Here is a 21,956-nt window from a genome sequence, read left to right as displayed (position 1 = left end):
CAGATCATCCCTTTTCAACATAATCTCTCGGTATATTATTCTCCGTCCGATTGACATGCGGATGTTTGTAAATATGTAGTTGGCATTCCCATTTTAGACCTTGAGGATGCGCCGCCGGTTGCCGTAGCGAAAGGGGGGGGGGGGGGGGGGAGAGTTTCGGCGTGGTGACCGCTACCACAATCCGAATGACAATCCGTTCTATATATAATAACTCATTGTTAGTTATTATGACTGTTGACGATGAGAGAATATCAGTCATACCTTTATACATACCTGAGTATAATGATATGCGTAATAATACCTGCTGTAGATTTGAAAATCTCATTTTCTGTTCAGCTAGCGCCGTGTTGTACTTGCACCGTTGTCAGGGACCTCTATTATTTTGTAGAGTTACGAATTATTGCTACAAATCTCGAGATCAGTTCGTTATTAGCGTGAGAAAATACTCCGTAAGACTTTTCCTATATATACATATATATATATATGGTTCGTCTGAATTCGTCCCTGCAAACCGCAGCGGTGGAGGTCTTGAATGATGACATTTGTGCGATTTGATATTCAAGGAACAATTAAGAAAAAATTGCTGAATAATTTTCACAATACAGACACTTTTTAAATATATATTATAACATTTTCCAAATCACCTCTTCAAATGTGCCAACGAGATATTTTATCGCCTATCTGTAGCCACGAAAGGTTACTGCTAAGGCGTTTTGTCGAAGAAATTCAAAATTTCAGTTGCTTAACAATTGAGGTTCTGATAGCACCTGCAAAAAAAAAATGCATTTATGTAAAATTTCTATCTAATTTTCAAATCGGCTGCAGGGTTTAAACAAAATCTGTCCGAACGTTTTCCAGATACCCGTTAAAAACCGGTTTAAATTTTTTTTCTATCAGTAATCTTACAGATACATACACCTCTCCAAATTACAGCAATGCTATTCATATTTTGTTATCATAACTGCGGGCCGAGTTCAGTCGAATCGGAGTACAGAGCGAGCAGAAGCGAAGAAGCTGAGACGGCTAAATATCTCTCCCTCTTCTTACCTCTTCGTAGTACGCATCGGTACGCGTATCTCCTTTGAGACAAGACTCAGTCGAACTCCACCTCCCCCCCCCCCCCTTCGGTGCCTAAGCAATCGAAGCATTCGGGATATAGCTGCATTTTTGTGTATAGGAGTTTTCGACCCTCAGGGGGTCAAATTTCAAGTCATTCTTGTGCTGCATAGCCGGCGTTTGGAAGAAACGGCAGAATTCGACGTTTTTTACGTTTTCTTCAAAAACTGCTATCGATAGATGGAAAATAACTTGACCGTCGCGTAGAGCGGAAAATTCAACAACGAATTATGTCCTCATATGTCGGGAACGAAATCGGATTAACCGATTTGGAAAAAAGAAATGCTACTTATCGACGGCATCTGGGGAATTTTGGTGAAATAATATATTGTTTCTTAATTTGGTCAAATCTTTTTCATCTATCGATAGCAGTTTTTGAGGAAAATGAAAAAATGGTAAAATTTTGCTGTTTTCTTGAAACACTGGCCATGCAACTCAAAATGAGTTCAGAATTGAGTTTCTGTGGGTCGAAAACCCCTGTGCACAAAAATTTACCCATATCCCGAATATTTTTTATTCAGACCTATTTTGACTGGGCTATTATACCGACTTGTGAACCCAACTTTGCCAACAAAAATCGTAGCTGGCTCAATGTGTTTTTCGTTCCAGGAAGTGTCTAGGATTTTCGAAAATTGATCTGTACACCTATATAAATAGTTGGAATTACGTCGCAAAAGTTAAGAAGACGGAATAATTGTTGAAAAAATCTCCAATCTTAAAATATGCCAACGATGGTAAATGTGAATAAATCACGTCCCTAATATGTTATAGATATAAATCTAAGTTAATTATAATATCACAAATCAAGGTGTTAACAATTTGAAGAAAGATTTTGTTACTAAAACGTTGAAAATGATTTAACTCTGGCTATTTTTTTATCCGACACTGCTTGACTTTGGGCTTATTTCCTCCGCTGTAAAGATCTCTAGAGAATTTTTACAAATAGTTATTGCTCGAGTGCAGGATAAAAACAGGTTTGTGTAAGTATGGCACAACGGATGTTCGGTAACAAATACAAAATAAGAAAAATTATTCCACTAAAAAAATATTTAAAAAATACAAAAAATCAAGTCTCCACTCTGAACTATGGCTCAAATTTTTGCTTTGAGACCCAAAAATTATGTGAATTTTTGTAAAAAAAATAAAAAATGGCGTTTTTTTTAGGACCATAAAAGGGTTTGTAACATTTTTTTAAAAAAGAAAGGTTGGGACGAAAAATCTGAAAAAAATGGTGAGTGCTTTTTTTAGGTTGTAAAATCATATAAAAAATAATGAAGCAAATTAGCGGGGGTCAGGGTAAATGTCCTTTCAGTTGGCATGGAATACCTCATATACATCTAGTCAGCAAGTATAATTAAATCAAAAACATTCGAATCGAAATCAAAACACCAGGGTTTAATCATTTAGAAAGTTCTAATTGTAAGAGCTTTCCTTGAATTTTGATATCTTCCAAAATAAGAACTTCACTCACGGATTTATTACCATCAAATGATAGGGCTGATGTTTTACTCGTGTTCACCGTCTGTGGGGCAAATAATATCACTGGAGATGTTTTTAATCGATTAATTCTCTCTTCCTACCATAACCCAAGTTTTTGAAATTATAGTAAAATTCGATCGAGCAATATTAACTGCCAGACAAATTTTTATTCCAATTTTGTATATAATTCCACCAAAACTCAACTGGAGTGCCTATAATTACGTTCTGTTATCATTTTTTTTTCTCCCCCCTCAAGTTTTGTCTTCTTCTCCGTAGTTCTCGCGTGATTCACATTCATTATGTAATTTTTTATTCATCTACACGCGTGGCTTGCTTTCGTGTGTTTTCTTCAAATCTCCCGCTGTTGCTCCTTTAGCGGCGGGATTACGATACGAGTTAAGTTGAGATGAGTTGAACGGAATTTTAATAGGAACGTTGTGTTATAACTCGTTTTTATACCCATTAAGTAATTAAACTGACTAAAACATACCTATACGCGTAATAAATAGTCTAGAGAAAATTTGATTCGTCAAATTGATGTAGCTACAGATAATCCAATATAACAAGATGGAAAAAAAAATTGTAATTAAAAAAAAAAAAATAACATCCAGCGAACGAACTCACATACTGCTTGATTCTCTGGATGAAGAAAGTGGTATGTCTAGTATCTATCTACAAACGTCATTGAGTTATTAGTTTTCTACGCCGTTACATTCGTTATGCTTAAAAAACGCATACCTGGTCAGATAGAAACGTTGAATTATTGTCAACTCTTGATTTTCAGTTATTTTAATTCAAATTTCAAGGATACCCTGCGTAAAATACCTCCAAAATCCTGACTTATGAAACTTGTTTCTTTCGAAACGCGAAAATGATTTGTTTTTCCCAGTAAACTTGAGTACCGAGATACCGTTCGTAACATATTTCGCGTTGAGATAAAGAATGGCTCTTTTTTTTTTTCTTCAAAATTTACAATATTTACATAGCGTATAATATGTACATACACACATGTATACACGTTACGTGTATGCGTATTTTCGATGTCGTCGCGGGTTGAGTCGAAGACGAGTTGTTTACATTGAAATTCCCGAATTTCTTATATTGTGATACATTATAATTCCACAATACAAGTCTCTGCTGCTGCGGCTGCTGCTATTGCTGCAAGAACGACGAATATAAAATTGTTTCGGTCTTTAACAATTCCGTTCGGATCTTTAACACGCTTATATATTATTTCGACAGACCTCATCGTGCATAACATATCATGTATTATTCGAGAAAAGAAGAACAGTACATGACTGTACGTTCGCGACATGATCGTTAATTGTTATTATGTACATACGTATCATGCACCATGTGAAAATATTCCGATCTATAACAAAACCGTAGTGCTTAATAATAATGTTTCCTAAATAAAATAAGAAATATATAGTAACGAGTAATTAGTGAAATATTAATTATAATTTACCGAAGATAAATGTAAAGTATTTCCATCTGTTCTTCCTTATACTACTGATACTTCCACGACGAAAGTATCGTATGCCTGTGCAAATTTCATGAGGTGCTCTACTTTTATCAAAGTGATGATGATAGAAGAGGCAAAAAATTTACCGCGCAGCGTCGCGAAGCCCTAGAAACCTGTTCGTTCCACTTACATAACGTATAAGCTCTAATGGCATATGTATGGAACTTGTATATACACTCGGGTATATACTTACGAGGCGATATCTTATCTCTGGAAGGTGGATCAATGTAATTTATAATATAAATTATAGTGGTGTAAGGTGTGAGCAGATCTCATCTCTCAATGTGTTCAGCCTGCAGCGAATATACCATAGAACCGCAAGTGCCGACGAAGTAACACTTCTCAAGTATCCGTATAATAGTTTTGCTGTTTGAAGTCAGAATTATCGTATATTTATTTGTCAAGATCTGTGCATTATATTTTCTATATATTTTTTTTTTTTACTATCATAAGCGACTTGCGGGCAGGCAACCCGTAATACACTGAAATTTAAAAGCAATTTTTTTATTTTAATCATAATTCTTCTGTCCAGATTTTGCGTTCAATTGTTTGTCTCAGAGTCAAAAAATTAGACTGAAGAAAATAGAAGAGAACTTTACTTGAAGAAATTTGGGTACTTATTTTGAATTATATCGATATTGTTGTGGTGCAGATAATACAGTAAAAATTCATTACGATCGAGAACAAAGTTACTATAATTATAAAGTATCTACTTAATATGTAATACGATATTTGGCAGTCTAATATAGATATATGTCGTTGGTTGAAAGTTACTCGATTTGTTTGCTTTTCCACTTGAAATGTTGATATTCAAACTTTTCTATTAGATTTCGTTAAACGGAACTACAGCACAGCATACTTTGAATGGCTCTTTAATTTTGCATGTATGTACATACCTCGAAATTGAAATCGTCCCGAAAAAATATTTGAAATATTATAAGGTATTCGTGTACGGTAATTTTGATCCGCCATTTTGGATTTCATAATTCAGATTCGAAATTGAGGTATATTTAATTGTAAGAGGTTACTCGCCCGTCTGGCCCAAATAAAATCTCACGAGAGTTTATGTTACAACAAATAACATTTATTAGTGAATAATAACAGGCTTTTACATTGCTTCACAATTACGAACTGACGCCGGTTGGCGTCGGCCATAGAAGTTTGGTTATTCAGAGAGGACGCCTCGTACATATTTTGGTCTAACTTGTCCGTCGGACCTTGGCCTAACTATTTTGCATTCGATTACAAAAAAAAAAAAACAACGGTCTCGAAAATTCCCGCTTACAATTAATTTAAAATAAAACTAAGTAAACTTGTAACTATGACAGGGTGGCAACTGGTCAGAGAATTATGAAAAAACCTGGAAATGTCATACAATTCTGAAATTATGGAATAGTTAGGAAAATGTCAGGAGTTTTCGTGGAAAGTCAGGGAATCGTTTACTATATTTTTTTTTCATACAAATACGTCCCAAAATTTGTTTAAGTTTCAGATAAATTAGATCGAATACAAATTTTTTTACCATCGGCGGAAGGTTCTCGTCAAACTTTGAATATTCCTAAATATTACCTGACAAACGAATTGTGCGCATCGGCTATATGGGACGTATACGTACTTTTAAAAATTATATGGAAAACACCCATATGTTTATCAATTTGCTACAGCCAATTTATCCGAATTGGTTAGGCGAAATTATAAAATTTTTGTCTGGAAAGCCTGGAAAAGTCAGGGAATTTCGTGACAGGGATTTAGTGGCCACCCTGTATCATAAATGTTGTGTTTAACAAAGAAAACAAAAGAAAATATATCAACGTCTTACGAATTAATGTTGTACGATTGTAACTACATATTGAACAATTGTAGAACGATCACATGGGCAAGAACGTAATGTTATGTATAACTTCTGTTCTAATTGAAGGTTATAGCGTAAGCGTATAAAGGAATTTTCTGTTTGCGTTTTCTTTTCTTGTCTTTTTCATTATGCGTTGACTTTGGTTTTATATAGACATGTAGAGTGTTGGTTATAGGTTAGGAATACACGTAACTGATTAGTAGAACACGTAATTGTACATACATACATACCCGTATTTACCTCCATATCTGTCGGCGGTTCTGCTGTTGTTTTTTTTTTTTTTTTTTCGTCGTCATCTCTTTTGTGTCTTTCCTTTTTTCCCGAAGGACGTACAAGAAGCAGCCATATAACACAAACAGCATACGCATTTAGCCGTACTCACGTAACTGCAATATAAAGGGCTATCTGATGACGTAATTATCCGATCGCGTGCCGAGAATACGAAGCTTATAATATTATCCAAATGCCGAGAAACTAACCCATGCATTATTATTATACCTGCTCATGCCTACTGGCGATATAGCTGGAATGCACATGTACGTAATACGCACGCATGTACAAGTGCATATGTATGATTACTAGTGTGTTGAAAAAAAAAAAAAAATTTCTTCTTCAAAAGTTCTAGTCAGGTATAAAGGGTTGCGCATCGTATTTTTCCTATTTTCCATAAAAAAAACATGGGGAAAAATTGTTTTTGCTTCTTCTGATTTTTATAACTAGCTAATCATGCGTCGTATTCACAGACATGTTTTTGTAGGGAACTGAACGCTCTACAAAAATGTCCGTTATGATGAATCTACTCATTCTTATAACTTTTTGAACAACTTTTGAACGAGCGAATTTATCGAAAAATGATCATAGACCTTTTTTTATAGAACGTTCAATTACCTACAAAAATATATCTGTGAATTTCCTTTACGACGCATCGTTAACTGATTACAAAAATCAGAAGGAGCCAAAACCATTTTTCGTATGTTATTCTTATGGAAAATAGAAAAGTGCGATGCGTAACATTGTAATGTTGATATTAGGAGTTCAAATTTTAACAGGCGTATTTTTATTCCTAAATGGAATTTTTAAACCTGTTAAAAAAAAAATAAAACTAACACCTTAACATCCATGTATACCTGCATAGAAATAAAATTAGAGTGATGAACTGTGTTTTTTTCTTTCGTAGTCCAGTTGCATTATTTTTCGAATTGTCCGTGCAGCATTTACGAATTTAGGTTCGGTACAAAAATGTACAAATTATAAAACTTTTGAAAGGCACGTAAATTTGAACCGTTGATTTAAGAAAATATAAAAAGTTACGTCTGTATAACTTTTCATGATATCGCACATCTTATAACTTCATCTTGCCAGCTAGTTAGTACTACTGCAGTTGTAAGTTTTCAGTCAATTCGGTCGTTGTCGGGTATCATCGTATCTGTATCGTATGTTGAGAACCGAGTCGTCGCCCGGTATTCAGCATATCTAATTTTAATTGAACTCAGGTACAAAACAAAACAAAACAAAAAAAAAAAAAAATATCAAACAGTAATCATATACATTGAACTAAGAAATAAATCATCATCCTAAAATCCGATTTAAATTCTTGTGACTATACGTAACTGCAGGGTTTACCTTTTCGGACATCGTCAGCAGATACATACGTAATTCCTATCTATTTATACTTTACTTCCATTTACCTAATGGACACACATTTTACACCCATCCACCTATAAATTCCACACATGTCAATGAACGTAGAAATGTGTATCTGTATATCGATATTTGTACATATGTTCTACCCCTCCATTTCATGCGTGACACCCTTTCCTGTACTCCTCTTAAACGTGTTGATATAACTCGATAAGTGGTGAGAAATATTTTTTTACTTTCTTGAGTGGATTTGCTGAAGAAGGCAACTGTGTACGTTCATCTTTTTGATAACATAATTCGAAAGCGTGAGAAGAAAATAGAAAGTGTTGGGTATACAGTGTGTGTAATATTGTTAGGATTGGTCACAGCCATTTACACTCGGCAACAATTGCTAGTATAGAACAATTAATCCTCGGATTTATGTCACGCCTATTTTTTCGAGACATACTTGTCTCGTCAAACTTAAAAAAATATCCTTTTATAACGCATCGACAAAGTTGGTTTATAAAATATTTTAGAAACATTTTCGAACATCTGAGACCCCAGTGAGATGTACGAAAATTAAAAAGATTCAAATTTCTTTCGCAACAACATGTCACAGTATAATTTTGTCAGATTTGTGTTCATCTTATGAAATGTATATAAGTTTAAACCTTCATGGAAGAAAAATGTTGAATTGTGATTCTGGTAAGGCTGCAGGATAATTCAGGGAAATCTAAATTCCACGTGACTGAAGTCAGTAACGACGTAATGGCTTACTTTTCGGAAAAATCGTTATTTCACAATTGCAGGGATGTCTGACATACGCAGTAAATCATAACAAGGCAAAAGTTATTCATATTTTGAAGACATGATTACTTCAAAGTCACTGTAAACTTGCAAAATAGTTATTTTTCCCCCCAATGTTCCATTACGTTAACGTTACTAACTTCAGCCTCATTAAGTTCCATGTTTCACTGCGGCATATAATACGTGCACGTATAAGATGTACACTTGGGGACAATGAATCTGAGACGTCTAATTTTTTACACTAGATAGTCTGTTGGCAACGCAGAGAAACCTGCAGCGCCATAGTCGGCCAAACGTGAAACTAACTCAATCTCAATAAACATAACATAACCCATGACCGTCGAATCTAACCTTAAAATTCCGCGGGGATGATGACTTTTTAGATTGACACGTATTCTAAGGTTAGATTCGACGGTCATGGGTTAGGTTATGTTTATTGAGATTAAGTTTGTTATGCGCTCGGCCGACTATGGCGCTGTAGATTTCTCTGTGTTGCCAACATGACTGTCTAGTTTAAAAAATCAGCCGTCTTAGATTCATTGTTCCCAAGTGTACGTATGCATGTATACTTAGTGTATAAGAGACATGGTATGTACCGCAACATATCTTATCGGCCGACGACTATAAGGCCGTAAAATGAATTGAGGCAAAATTTCGACACTCGCTTAATCCTCGTCGTCCTTGAGCCAGTCAGTCCCATCCGTTACTTAATTTATACCTGCTGAGATTAGTGTTTCATACATGTTTGAATATACGCGAACGCCCATCGATCATTTATTATTCGTAGATATTCGATCGTGTGTATCGCAATTTGTAATACTTGTATTACCTACAGTCATCCAGCATCTTATATATAAAAGAGAGGCATCACACATGAAAAAGTGAAAATAATCTTTCCTCAAGAGTCATACGTAAATTCATGATAAGAAGTCAAGTGAAGTCGTTTAGATTCACACTATCGATTCATATGCGTGAAGAGGATTACCTCAAGTCACGAGGTTGAAGTTAGCAATATTATCATAACGAAAGATTGGAAAAGAATACTATTTTCTTACGTTTACGTAACAATTTTTAAGGAACTAAGGTTACAAAATATAAGTATGTTTTGTTTTATTGCGATTTACTGAATTTCAAACAGTTCCAAAATCGCGAAATAACGGTTTTTCCTCAGCACAAATCGTTACGGTAACGTTGCTAACTTCAACATGATCTCAAGTCACGTGATTTCGTGCGTGAAGTCACGTAGGAGAGGAGTTGAATAAAAATACACTAATGTGAAAGATTAACTTGTATCAACGTTCAGCCATTGTAATTACCTTCAAATCACGTCGAGTCATACTTTAACCTCTTTCAGATCGTGAAGTCATCCAAAGTCACGCCAATCAATTCACTCGGCAGAGTGAACAAAGATATTACAATAATTGCCATAACGGAATGAAAAGTATCTCCAAAGAAGTATAAATTACCTTCACAGTTTTTCCGATGAAATCTCTTTTGTGAAAAGATCTGTTGCCTGCACCATTGGGATTGTCACTTTTTAATGCGGCATCTGGTGGAAAAAAATCAAACCAACGTAACCAGGCTTGACAGTTGATCGTTGACCGTGTTTTTCGCGTGTGGCTAGTAGAACAGGTACATTATTGATTATGTTTCATTAATTTATGTGCCATGAGTAATTTGAAACCTCAAGAATTACGATTTTCCGCTGTTAAAATTAAAAACTTAGGTCATGTGGTGACAAAATGGCGCCGAAAATCATGCTCTGACGTCATGAGGAAACTTTCCAACAATTGTAATGTATCAAATTGAAGTCACGAATTTCTGTATCAAATGCGTCAATCCCGTTAAAGATACCTTAGGAGAACGCTGTGATTTCTAGATATACAAAAAAAAGAAGAAAGAAATCGTTAGAAGATGGAATAAACAAATACATCCGCGTATTGCGATATAACATAAAATTAATTGCAATTCGTCAGTTATTCACGAATTAAGTTTCATAAAACAGATATAAACGTTGGCTCACGTGTTGCGACGAGGAGAGCGTAAAATTGTTTTGGCCTTGATCATATTATGAGACATTCCAGTTCTCGGTTTCGCACGTGTTATATATTTGGGCGTAATTCACTGTAAGACTAATTTATTGTGTGGTTTAAAGTCAACTGGTTGACTCGCTCACTCGCTCGCGAGTTTAATAATAAGTAGCAACATCAGAAACGTACTATTTAATTGCTGCCGCGCGCTTCTCTCTCCCTCTCTCTCTCTCTCTCTTTCTCTTTTTCCTTCGTAATCACTGTAAACTGCATTTCACTTTAAAGGAGAATTACAAGGCGGCCGCCGCCCGCTTCTGGGGCCGTTTAATGTCGGTTATTCAACTTTCAATGAACTCGGATATCTCTGACTACTATATATGTTCTCCGAAAAATTGTTGACCCAATTCCTTTAGCCGTAGCTAGGTATTACCTGCAGTAAACACGTTACGCTTGCTGTATCGATAGCGAGGCATAAAAAGTCTTGTGTTTTTTGTTTTTGTCTCTCTTTACACTCAGTCGGTATACCGTGTAACTAACTAACCCTGCGAGGCATGCAGGATATCATACTACATAATAAATTACTGCGATGCTTATTTCAGAATTGTTACTTTTTTCTATGGTTATATTATAGTCAGGGAAATTGCTGGGTATTGTTCATGAGGTCAGCAAATCTCTGACTACAATTAATGCATGTTTCTTCAGGCGACGCATGAATTTCAAATTTTCGGATTATTCTTGAACGAATAGCAATAACCTTTAAACTTTTAACAGTATGAATATAAGTGTGTCGAACGATGCTTACTATGCAGTTTGATTAAGATCTACAATCAGTTGCTTTTTTTACTATTTTACCGACAGAGTAAGGTAGTTTTTTTAAATTTTGATCGCTTTCTATAGCGGGCTTCATTTTATTAGTTATAGCTTCTTGAATGCCAGAAGGTAAATCTATTTTATCACTCCGTTCAGCGTGATCCGAAATCTCGCTTCAACGCATTTCGGAATACCGATCGAGTAAGAATCTATTCTCCGTTTTTTGTTTTTCACCTAAGAAATGAAATTGTTTCAAACTTTGGTAAATGGTGGTGTTTGAAAATTTTCTCGTATTGTCATTGTGTGAAAAATTCTGAAAATTAACAAAAAAAAAATTAAATACATCCGCGGCTAACTTTCATTTTGTTTGAGGTTATGGGACGTCACCCCCACTTCATAACCGAGTTCCATATAAAATTACTTTTTAAATGCATACAAGCGCGATTATAAACCTTTTCATTTCTCAAAGTTTGAAACGATTTACTCGGCCAAGAGAAAAAAAACTGTGTCGAACACGATTGATTGCTGAATTTCATGGTGATACTTGCAATTGTAGAGGATCGTCATGATATATTCGAAAACTTTTCAAATCCCACAGTATAAGTCTTGTATAAAGTCCTGAAGCACAATCAGCTTTTTATAAAATCCTATCTTGACGTCGTACCTTTAATCCGGTATCAAAAATCCGTACAATAAGGCTTGCTTTGGCTGACGCTGAGCGGCGCTGATATCGCTAAGATGATGCAACGAGTGGTGGGGAGAGTAGACAATTTCAGTTAATAACGGGGCATTCCATGTCAAATTAGCTGCCCATGTACATCACCCTCTTCGATTTTAATAATTTTTTAGTATGATGTTTATACCGACCCAAAACGGTCTCTGAATTTTTTACAGATTTTTTTAGCCACCGGTTAAATTTGAAAGATATTGAGAAACTAATTTCGTAAACGCCATTTTTAAAAATCTAAAAAAATAAGCACCACACGATAATGGGATCTCAATACTTACTATTTTTTCGTAAGTTTTTTGTTTTGCCATGTCGGAATTGAACTTTTATTACTGTTTTCTTTTCTATTCCCCCACTTAAATAGATCACGGAATCATGGAAATAATGCGTTTCTTCGATCTATTTAGATCATTTACCGATCTTTTGGGTCCGTAAGAAAATAGTACTGAAAATCATCAGAACCTAAGGGGGTGAGGTACATGGGCTGCTAATTTAACGTGGGATGCGATCTATATATAGTCAATTTTTACCAACTTCACTTGGGAACCTTAAGACGACAGCGTTGCTTTGGAAAAAATCTAAAACTACTTAACGACGAATTTTTTAAGACGAATTTTTCGTAAGCTTTCCAACAGAGATGGGACTCCTGTAGTCTGGTCTGCGTGGTTTGGAAATTCAAGAGGAACTTCAGTTTTTCAAGCTTCTTCGTTCGTAGAGACCAGGCGGTGTTCTGTCTCATTTCCTTTCACACATCCGGCGTTGCAGGCACGGTTTACGTCCGACTCACAAATATATGAAGTATAAGGTTTCCCTGCATTGGCCACGTGTTTCCGCGAAAGTAAACGTGGGACGCACGTGAACGTGGTCCTGCGGGATATTCGGGATGAATGAATGCATGTTCCGGTGCTGTTTACAGGAAGGAAATGAAAAAAAGTAAAGGAAGGGCGGAAGGCGATGGAAATTTTACCAAGGTTTCACCCTCGAAGGTTTCACTCGTCGTCTCGCTGCTGCGATGCACTCATGATGCGTAAACTGTGATGTGCAATGAGCTGCAGGTCTTCGTTTCAGAGGTTTATAAGCGCTCACGGGAAATATAGTGCATTCCGTGCGAATTCGATCACACTATGATCTCGCCATTTTTATTTTCATTAAACATCTTCAGGCAATAATAGTGGTTCTAAAACGAATAAGTTTCTGATTAAAAAAAATTTTTTTTGTATCTTCCGTATGGAACATTGATTTTTCTAAACCAATAATTTTCAAAGCTCTTGCCTTTGATGGAATAAAAATTCTTTAATATTTTTTTATTACGATATTTCAGGGGACTCTAAATTTTTCGGATTATTGTAACTTCGAAACTAACATGAAACTGCATCAATTGTACATTATACAATATAAAATATTTTATGCATTGAACGATTTTTGTCAGGTCAGTTTCACGCGAATGGACGCTGTATAAAAATTTAATTTTTGCTATTATAATATGTTTGAACAAAAAATAGACTTTAGGACAAATGAGAACCGATGGAGTGGAATTTTTTATTCTTAAAAATACGTTTGTATTTAAAAAATCTTACCCTCACATACAATTTATTAAAATTTATCGAGACAAGTAAGAGAGTGAATTTTTAAGATTCTTTTTCAAAATATCCAGAGTGGGCGATTTTTCAATGTTGAAAAAAAATCGTCAACAAGTACGAACAGTTGTCAAAAGAATAGCGTAACTTACGGATAATTATTACATACACAAAAACTGAATTCGGATAGAAGATACCAGAGTTTAAGGTCAGTTAAATTGGCATGGAACGCCTCATACATATGTATAACTGGCGTGTAATATAACGTAAGTACGTGGATGTCATCGCAACACGTTTCGCTTAATATAGAAATGTCATCACACTAATAACAGTGCGAACGTTGTTTGAACAAATTTCGTGCGCGTTTTCATATCGTATGATCATTAGAACGTTTTAACCTCTATAGGTATAATAACACGTGTAACACGTCATTAAACGTTTAATAGGTTGTAGGTATACATGATATATACACAAATATATATTGAAGAAAAGACGGACTTTGCTAAAAAAAATTTTAAGACTTTTAAATTTCCTGCTAATAAGAAACATATGGGGAAAAAAAACAAAACGACACACAGTATAATCATATTTTGAAAATTCAACTCCTTCCTAGTCATTTATAGCCGATGGACAAATTGCGTTTAAAAAATACACGATCCATCCCCATAAGTCAGATCGTAAATTTGTATGCCGATAAAAAGTTGGCGAAGAAAAAAAAAAAGGGTAAAAAACGAAGTAGAAATAATTGCTACATTGCGGTAAAAGCCTGGCAAGTCATATTATGATTTGAGTAATTTCAATTTTCGTCCGTAATTTTCCTACCTTTGACAATTTTTTATTTTCAATTTATGTGTATATATATATTTTTTTTTCTCGCCTTTTTTCAATTACTCGCGCTTTTTGCTATTCCTGCATCGCGACGTATTAATACCTATAATATACTTTTTTTTTGTCCTTATTCAATATTTTTGATTTTGTTTAAAAAATTTTCCGCCATTTTCCAAACTCTGTAACAGTAATCTGAATTTGTCAGATTTTTTATTCGACTGGTTAATTATTTATAAATATTGAGAGTGATTTTGAAAAGGACCTTTCCTCATTAGAATTCTCAATGAATTCTCAAAACCTGTATTTTCTTTCTCAAATGTTTCGAAACCGATGAGCTGATTTTTTTTTTCTACTTTTTGCAGGACTTCTAATTTTTTTGATCCACTAAAGCATTGTTTAAACGTTTCGAAAATTCCCGAAAAACTTCTAATTTTCACTTGGAACCTTTCTAAACCGGTCTCATTATGAAATTGATAAAAAAAAAAAAAGAAAGTCGAATGTGCGAAAAAATAAAAAATAAACAAAAATATCTCCGTATCGGAACCAGTCTAGAAATGTTCTAACGAGTAAAAAATAAAGGTTTCGAAAATCTTTCATGAAGTTTCAAACGGTTCGAACAATGTTTCAGCTAGCCAAAAAAAGAAATGGCAAAAAAATTGGCCCATCATGGTCCCGGTCTTGAAATGTTTCAAACAAAAAATACAGTTTCTTAGAATTTCTTTAGAACTTAAAAAAAAGGTGCTTTTCAAAATCGCTTCGAATATTTCTAAAATAAAATTCATCAGTTGGATAGAAAATCTGAAAAAATTCAGACTAACGTTTCAGAGATCGGACAATTGCAGAAAATATTTTTAAACGAAATCGGAAATGATAAGGGTCTGGTGTTGGTGGAGTTCTCATGGAATTCCCCATATACGAGTATACTATGTGTAATACAACATTCATACCGTATTTCCGTTATACATCTATACATATACACATGTATTTATACACTTATGTACATTTTATATATATATATATATATATGTTATGTATCCCGCTTACTTCCGGGCTGCAAACAACAATGGAAATTCAATCTCTGCGCTATTCTGCGTCGTTCGAGGCAGACTACGTATGAATATACAGGTAGATATTTGCACAAAATGTATGTAAATACAGCTATGTATTACATTGTATACTCATTACGCGTTTACTTAATATATATAAATATATGTATATATTACATACATCTTGCAGCCTAACGTACGGTTTAAGACATGGAGCTGCACGCGTGGCGAAATTTGCAAAAAGCAACAAGACAATGAAAGAAAAAAGCAAAAAAAAAGAAAAAAAACAGCACACGTTATTTAATTATACTCGAATCGAAAACTGTAAACTTTCTTTTCTCTGGTTTTTTTTCTCCATCTCATCTTATTATTTTTTGCTAGTCTCTTCCCTATTTTTTTTTTCTTTTTCTCCTCAGCCGTTTATATACGTTTCAATATATGGGGCATTACATGCCGATTACTCGAACAGATTTTGATCTCGCTATTTTTACTTTGGTTGCATTTTTTCCAGGCGATGAGTGATGTCTCTCATATTATACCTAATTTAAAAAAAATGTAATTCAATTGCCGAAACAATTTTTAAGTACGAATGCTTAAAGCGCGCCACAATTTCACAGCCTTTGTAACACCTTCAAAACTTATATTTTTTTTTCAGACCATAGCTTTTAAGATGAAATCGTTTTTATTCCACAATTTTTTTCTTCTTCAATATCGCACTTTGCAGACGATTTGTTCAAAAAAACATCAATTTTCAAATGTTTCTAAAATTTTTCGATAACGCGTAATAATTCTGTTGAAATTTCATTTTTCACCTCTAGTTTTTCTTTTTTTTTTTTTTTTCTTCATAGCATTGCGGTATAATATTCTTCTAAATAAAATTCACTTTTCACATACAGTGGTTGTAACGTGTTTGTAAAACGTATTTTAGAACGCCTCATACACGATTATATTTTCTACACGCATGAAGTCGAGGTATAATAATATGTATATACCTAAAAGCGTACTTGGAGCAGTTGCAAGTTTTTCGGCTGCTTCAATTATGTATTACATAGCTAAAAACTCTGGGTTTTACCTAACACGTTGTATTATCTTTTTTTCGTGTAGTTGACCGTTAACGCACTATCATTCGTTATCTAATCGTTCGGTTCGATGTGTATAAACCCACACACACATATATATCTATATATATATATATATATATATATATATATATGTCTCATGTATGTATATGTAACGCCGTTGGAAATACGGTGTCAAATATTTTATCTAACCATTTTTTAATTTTATATCGTCTACCTATTTATACTGGTAAAATTTCAGGCGCGGTTTGATTTCCGGTTTAAAAATGGTACAATGATATCCTTTTATACTCGAATTCGAAATTCTTGAAGTTTACTTTACACAGACAGTTGTCAGTTAATCGGTAAACAGTAAAAATATACTCACGGCTCGAATGATTCGTAATTAATTAAACACTTATTGTAGGGACATGTTTTATCATTATTATTATTATTAATATTTCTAACGTGATAATCATTGCAAATGTAATACTTATAGGTATACAATACCGGTCTACCAAAGAGATGACGTATGTGATTATCAATGAATCAGTATAATTGTACCGTGAAAAATGATGTCATACATAAACGATTTTAGTAAAAGATTAAGAAAACGATCAGCGGTGAGTGATATTTTGAATAATGCAACGAATTTAGTAAAACACCGTATTTTCTTTGAATAAATGTTGTTTTTTTTTTTTTTTTCTTCAGTTTGCAAGAAATTAACCAATTCTTGGCAGAATAGATTTTCATTACCGTACATTCGCATTAAAATTTACTTTCTATTACGGTAGATTATTCATTAAAAATTAAATCGAACTTAATGACAGTTGACTGATGGTATGTATATGTTTTCGTTAATTATATAAAAAAAAAAGGTAAATAATTAGAGGTTGAAGTGCAGAGATTAAAACTTCGGAATTCCAACATATCGTTAATCTAATCATCGTATTAATCGACTTATCCTTAAATTACGATTAAGACAGAATTTGTTATACCTAAATGTATACTCGTTTGTCAATGTGAAATTGTACGTTTGATGAAATCTTACACAAAGTTCAAGTAACTCTTATACAAATTCATACATAACGTTAAGTGCAAATTGTTATCAAATTTTTATTAATCGAAGAGAAGAATTAATTGTCAAAAGGTTTACAAGCGCCATTTATTTGACGTGAGACAAAATTTCTTTAAAAACAAGTCCGTATTCGCCAAGGCCAATATTCTCTAATAAAAAAAAAAAATAAAACAAGAAAAAACAATTCGATAACATTAAGACTTACAACCTTTTTTATATCTTCTGTTCAATCAATGTCATACATTTTATACATATATTGGTTCGAAAGGTATCTAAAAACAAAAATTTTGTAACAACAATACATGTATTCATCTAAGATACCTAAATTAGTCTATCTTTTGCGTAAGAATGTGGTATTTTTATTTTTTTTTTTTAAACGCGTTGAATATTTAATCATTGATGAAAATTGAATCAAGGGAGGAGGGAACTCGGACTAATTTTTGATTCCTGACTCATCGCGATGCTGACGATCTAAGGCTTATATTTTATACACCTATCGCACTTTTATCGATAAGAGAGTTCCCCGCATAATTGTACGTCACACAAACATCAATTTCTATAGATATATGGGTTCGTATATCGCTCCTGTAACACATATGGTTGGTAGTCGGATACATGTATGCGCCATCCGTAGCTTTGCTGATACGCATATGTATTGCAGCATACGTCGAATCAGTTCGGTGAGTGCCGCCGTCCGTTGCGAGTGTTAAAATCGAGCACATCTAATCCCGTTCCAATCCCTGTCTGGGTCCGTGTGTAAAAAATTTTTAATTAACGATCGTTGCCCGAAGAGAATCGTAAAACTCGTGCCAAGGAAAAATTATTTCAATACGTCGGCTCGTATGCGGAAAGTGTATGTAGATGATGAAAATTTTTGTGAAATATGTTCCCTCGCGCTGCAGGTGCGTGACGTGTCACCGAGAGATTTGAATTTTTTTCGTACGTGACAAGTACTTGTGTATTATTTATAGTGGAAGATTCGTTGGGAGAGAAAATGCATCGATGACTTAGAAATAATAACGAAATTTAAGATGATAAAAAATGCCTCTTTCATTGGGTATTTATTTCACAACGAATAAACAGTAGCAGAGTTTAAAGAAGAAAATCAATCGAACCAGCAATTGAAACTTTTGGAAATATAATGGCGTACAGATTCACTGATAATGGCCCTTACGGTAAGATCTACAGAAATATACGTTGTACGTTAATTGCGCAATCAATATAATTATATCAGTTCGACGTCGTTGTTGATTTGTAATCAAAGTTTGGAAAAGGATCTATCGATCGGTCGGTAGTTGAAATTTCCGATTCTTTTTTTATTTAATTTTTTACCGCACTTTTTTACTTTCATTCTCGAATTTTATGCGAGAACCGAATGCCAGCGAAGCTTGTTATATACATGTATGAGAAAGTTTGACTGGAGGACTGGCGGAATTTTTCCCCCCCATTATCTAATCGACGCAAAACTGGCAACATATATATGTATATATATATATATTTACATATGTATGATAGATTTGAATAAATTACATGCGTTATATACGGTGGCGGTTAAAAATTCCATAATCATACCTTGAAATTAATTCGGTAGATTGAATCCCTGCACGTGAAATTCGAATTTTTAGGAATGGTCAAATTTAGGGATTAATTTTAGATGTGTGACATTCACAGCCTTGTCAGAAACAAAGTCACTGAAACAGATTATGGTTGAATTTAAATATTTGACGATTGCAACACGAGAGAAAGAAAAAGAAAAGGAAAAAATAATAATAAATGTTTCAATGAACTTCTCGACAATGTTAAAGTATAAGTTTTCTTTGAAATGAGAGATTGACGCGTTAGTTTTCTTTATAATTATAACGTTTTCTATTTTTACATAACATTTAGAGGGATCCTCGTAGCTTACGAATATAATTTTATAAATACTCAACGTAAGAGTAACTCGTAATAATACTAACATTATTATATTTTCTAGTTTTTTCTTGCTGCCTGTATGGGATGTAATACTTTACAGTGTGTTTAATTCCAAGCAAGCTAACAACAACAGAAACTTCCGTTTTATTGTTCCTCTTATTAGCCTAACGATGTTCTTCATTCGCATTACATCGTTCGGATGACAGGCAATGCCTGGATTGTTGTTGTAGGTCGTTGAATTCTTATATTCTTATGCCACTTGTTGTGTCAAATATTTGTGTTATAAATGTCATGTAAAATTTTGTCATAAATATATCAAGAATGGGGTAAAATGTTGGTGCATCGAAGTATTAATTTCGAGCAAAACAAAAAAAAAAAAAATCTATACTTGCATGAAATTAGACACTGAAATAAAACAATATTGGGAAAAGATAAGGTTAAAAACTTTCAAAACATTTTATTATACAAAATGACGACTGGTTAAAATGTTTTAAAATTACAATACTCACAATTACCGATGAATCTTGTCAGAATTTGTTTGTCTGCAAAGTTTTCTTGTTGATTTACATCACTTGTTATTAGCCGTATTTTTACTTTATCGAGAGAGAATGAGAGAGAGAGAAAGAAAGAGAATTAGGGTGCAGTATTAATGCAGCTTATTTGGATTGTTTACCATAAAATTTCCGACTATTTTATAACTCGTCTTTTGGACGATGAGAAATTAGATATTATCAGCGATGACTTGTAGAAACTTCCTAAGAGAATCGGTTGAATCATTTTTCTTGGATTTGTGTTTCTTCGAATACTTGTAATCGTTACGCTTCAGCGCAAAATACCTGTCAAAATCAATAGATACTTTATCGGCATCGAGAAATCCCCGCGAGGCCCCTAAAGTCTTTCATTATGACTTTATTCGCCGAAACTTATTGGATCATTAAATATATATATATATATTTATTTAGTTGGGTGTAAGAGACGTTTCTTTGTTCAAGTATTCACCCCATCCATACATGTTTCCCATTTGATTTTAAGGTTCTTCGGTTTATTTATTGCGTGATGTTCATTTTATTTTAACTTAAATTTCCGATTCTTGTAAACCTTTAACATCTTCAGGCGATTTTTTTCATGCTCAATTTGCCTGGATCGTATTCAGTTCCATCTAACAAGCGAAACTGATCGAATTTCCCTTTTAAGGTAAATTGCCGTGTATAATAATTTGCCATGACACAGTTTTTCGGAGACCTCGTTGTACGTCAAACTTATTCTCATAATTATTTATCCGTAATTTGAAAATAGCTTGCATCAACAAGAAACAACAAGCGAAAGCACGTACACAACTATTGTACAGTTATATTTAATAATTTCTTCGCCTTTCGGCTAACTTCTTTTCGGTTCAAAACAAAATGCGAGTTCGATTCTATACGAATTGTGTGACAATGACTGACAATGCAGCGGACGTGAAGGATTGGAAGTCATTGTTACATAATTTTTATAGAATCGAGCATGCATTTTTTTTTTTTTGCACCGAAAACAAGTTAGCCAAAAAGCAAGCAAAATTCGGATAGAATGGAACTCTCATTTTGCTTCGGACCGAAAACAAGTTAGCCGGAATGCAAAATTCGTATAGAATCGAGCTCGCATTTTGTTTCGGACCGAAATCAAATTCGTATAGAACGGAACTCGCCTTTTGTTTTGGACCGAAAACAAGTTAGTCGGAAGGTTAAGGAATTAATTAATATTACTGTACAAGTCAGTACACATTATTGCAAAATTCCGTGCAATCATTCCACCTTCTGCAGCGCTGTTTCTACTCCTTATCTATACACGTATATGTATTATACGTATGTCTGTATGTAGTTATTATGTACATACCGTGTACAAACATTTGCTGTAACAATGAGCCGACAGATAAATTTGTCGCATGACATTCCCGCAAGCTTGAAGAGCATGTATACTTGATATACTGTGGTGAAACCTGCTAGAAGCTAATAATTGCTTCACGGATTTACAAAATGACCGTGAATTTGAAGCATTCAAAGTGATGCAATTTGTACTAAAAATATCTGTAATTTCACATTCAGTTCTTTGTATTTTTAACCTAAATGAATTTTTTCTTCATGATTGTACGAAGAACAAATCGCGTTAGCGATGCAGTGAAATTAGATCGTACAGCTTCGACGATAATTAGTTTCAATTATCACAAGTTACATAATTCAATTATCGCATCTACGCGAGAAAAAAACAGGCACTTGTATTATATTGCATGCCAATTTGGGTGAAAAGAATAATCAACTTGGCAACATCGTTAGAGAATTTTTCAATTTCTTCGGTAGTTTTGAACTAAGAATAAGAGAATAGATTTAAAAAAAAGTTAGTTGAATTTGTAATTACTTCCTCCAACTATACGTGCGTTATTGAGTAATTTAATCTACGACGAACGTGACGAGAGACGAAAAGGAACGGTATTTCCTCTTAGTCAGCCGCTG

At 34.0% G+C, this 21,956-nt stretch overlaps 1 protein-coding gene and 1 long non-coding RNA gene across 13 annotated transcripts in view; one reads left to right on the top strand and one right to left on the bottom strand.

Moving 5' to 3' along the window:
- Window positions 1-21,956, top strand: part of kst (spectrin beta chain, non-erythrocytic 5 kst) — a 79,588-nt gene that overhangs the window by 1,954 nt on the left and 55,678 nt on the right. For 7 of the 10 annotated variants that reach the window (XM_046635515.2, XM_046635519.2, XM_046635513.2 and 4 more), the window contains exon 1: window positions 18,237-18,731. The exons of the other annotated variants lie outside the window; for them this stretch is intronic. In XM_046635515.2, coding sequence (XP_046491471.1) covers window positions 18,698-18,731 — 34 coding nt within the window. In that variant the 5' untranslated portion in view covers window positions 18,237-18,697. Of the gene's footprint in view, window positions 1-18,236; window positions 18,732-21,956 lie in introns of those variants that run through there. 10 annotated transcript variants of the gene reach the window in all.
- LOC124223511 (uncharacterized) lies at window positions 566-10,564 on the bottom strand. Of its 3 annotated transcripts, none has more exons than XR_011177655.1 (4): window positions 10,426-10,564; window positions 9,719-9,951; window positions 6,203-6,373; window positions 566-767 (listed from the first exon to the last, which is right to left on the bottom strand). It is a non-coding gene; the product is annotated as an uncharacterized lncRNA (long non-coding RNA). The 3 variants fall into 3 exon arrangements; XR_006884320.2 differs by having other exon boundaries at window positions 6,203-6,358; XR_011177654.1 differs by having other exon boundaries at window positions 6,203-6,358; window positions 9,869-9,951.

The sequence above is a fragment of the Neodiprion pinetum genome, chromosome 7 (genome assembly GCF_021155775.2).
Source record: "Neodiprion pinetum isolate iyNeoPine1 chromosome 7, iyNeoPine1.2, whole genome shotgun sequence".
Taxonomy (NCBI): domain Eukaryota; kingdom Metazoa; phylum Arthropoda; class Insecta; order Hymenoptera; family Diprionidae; genus Neodiprion; species Neodiprion pinetum.
This window is presented reverse-complemented; position numbering and strand designations above follow the sequence as displayed.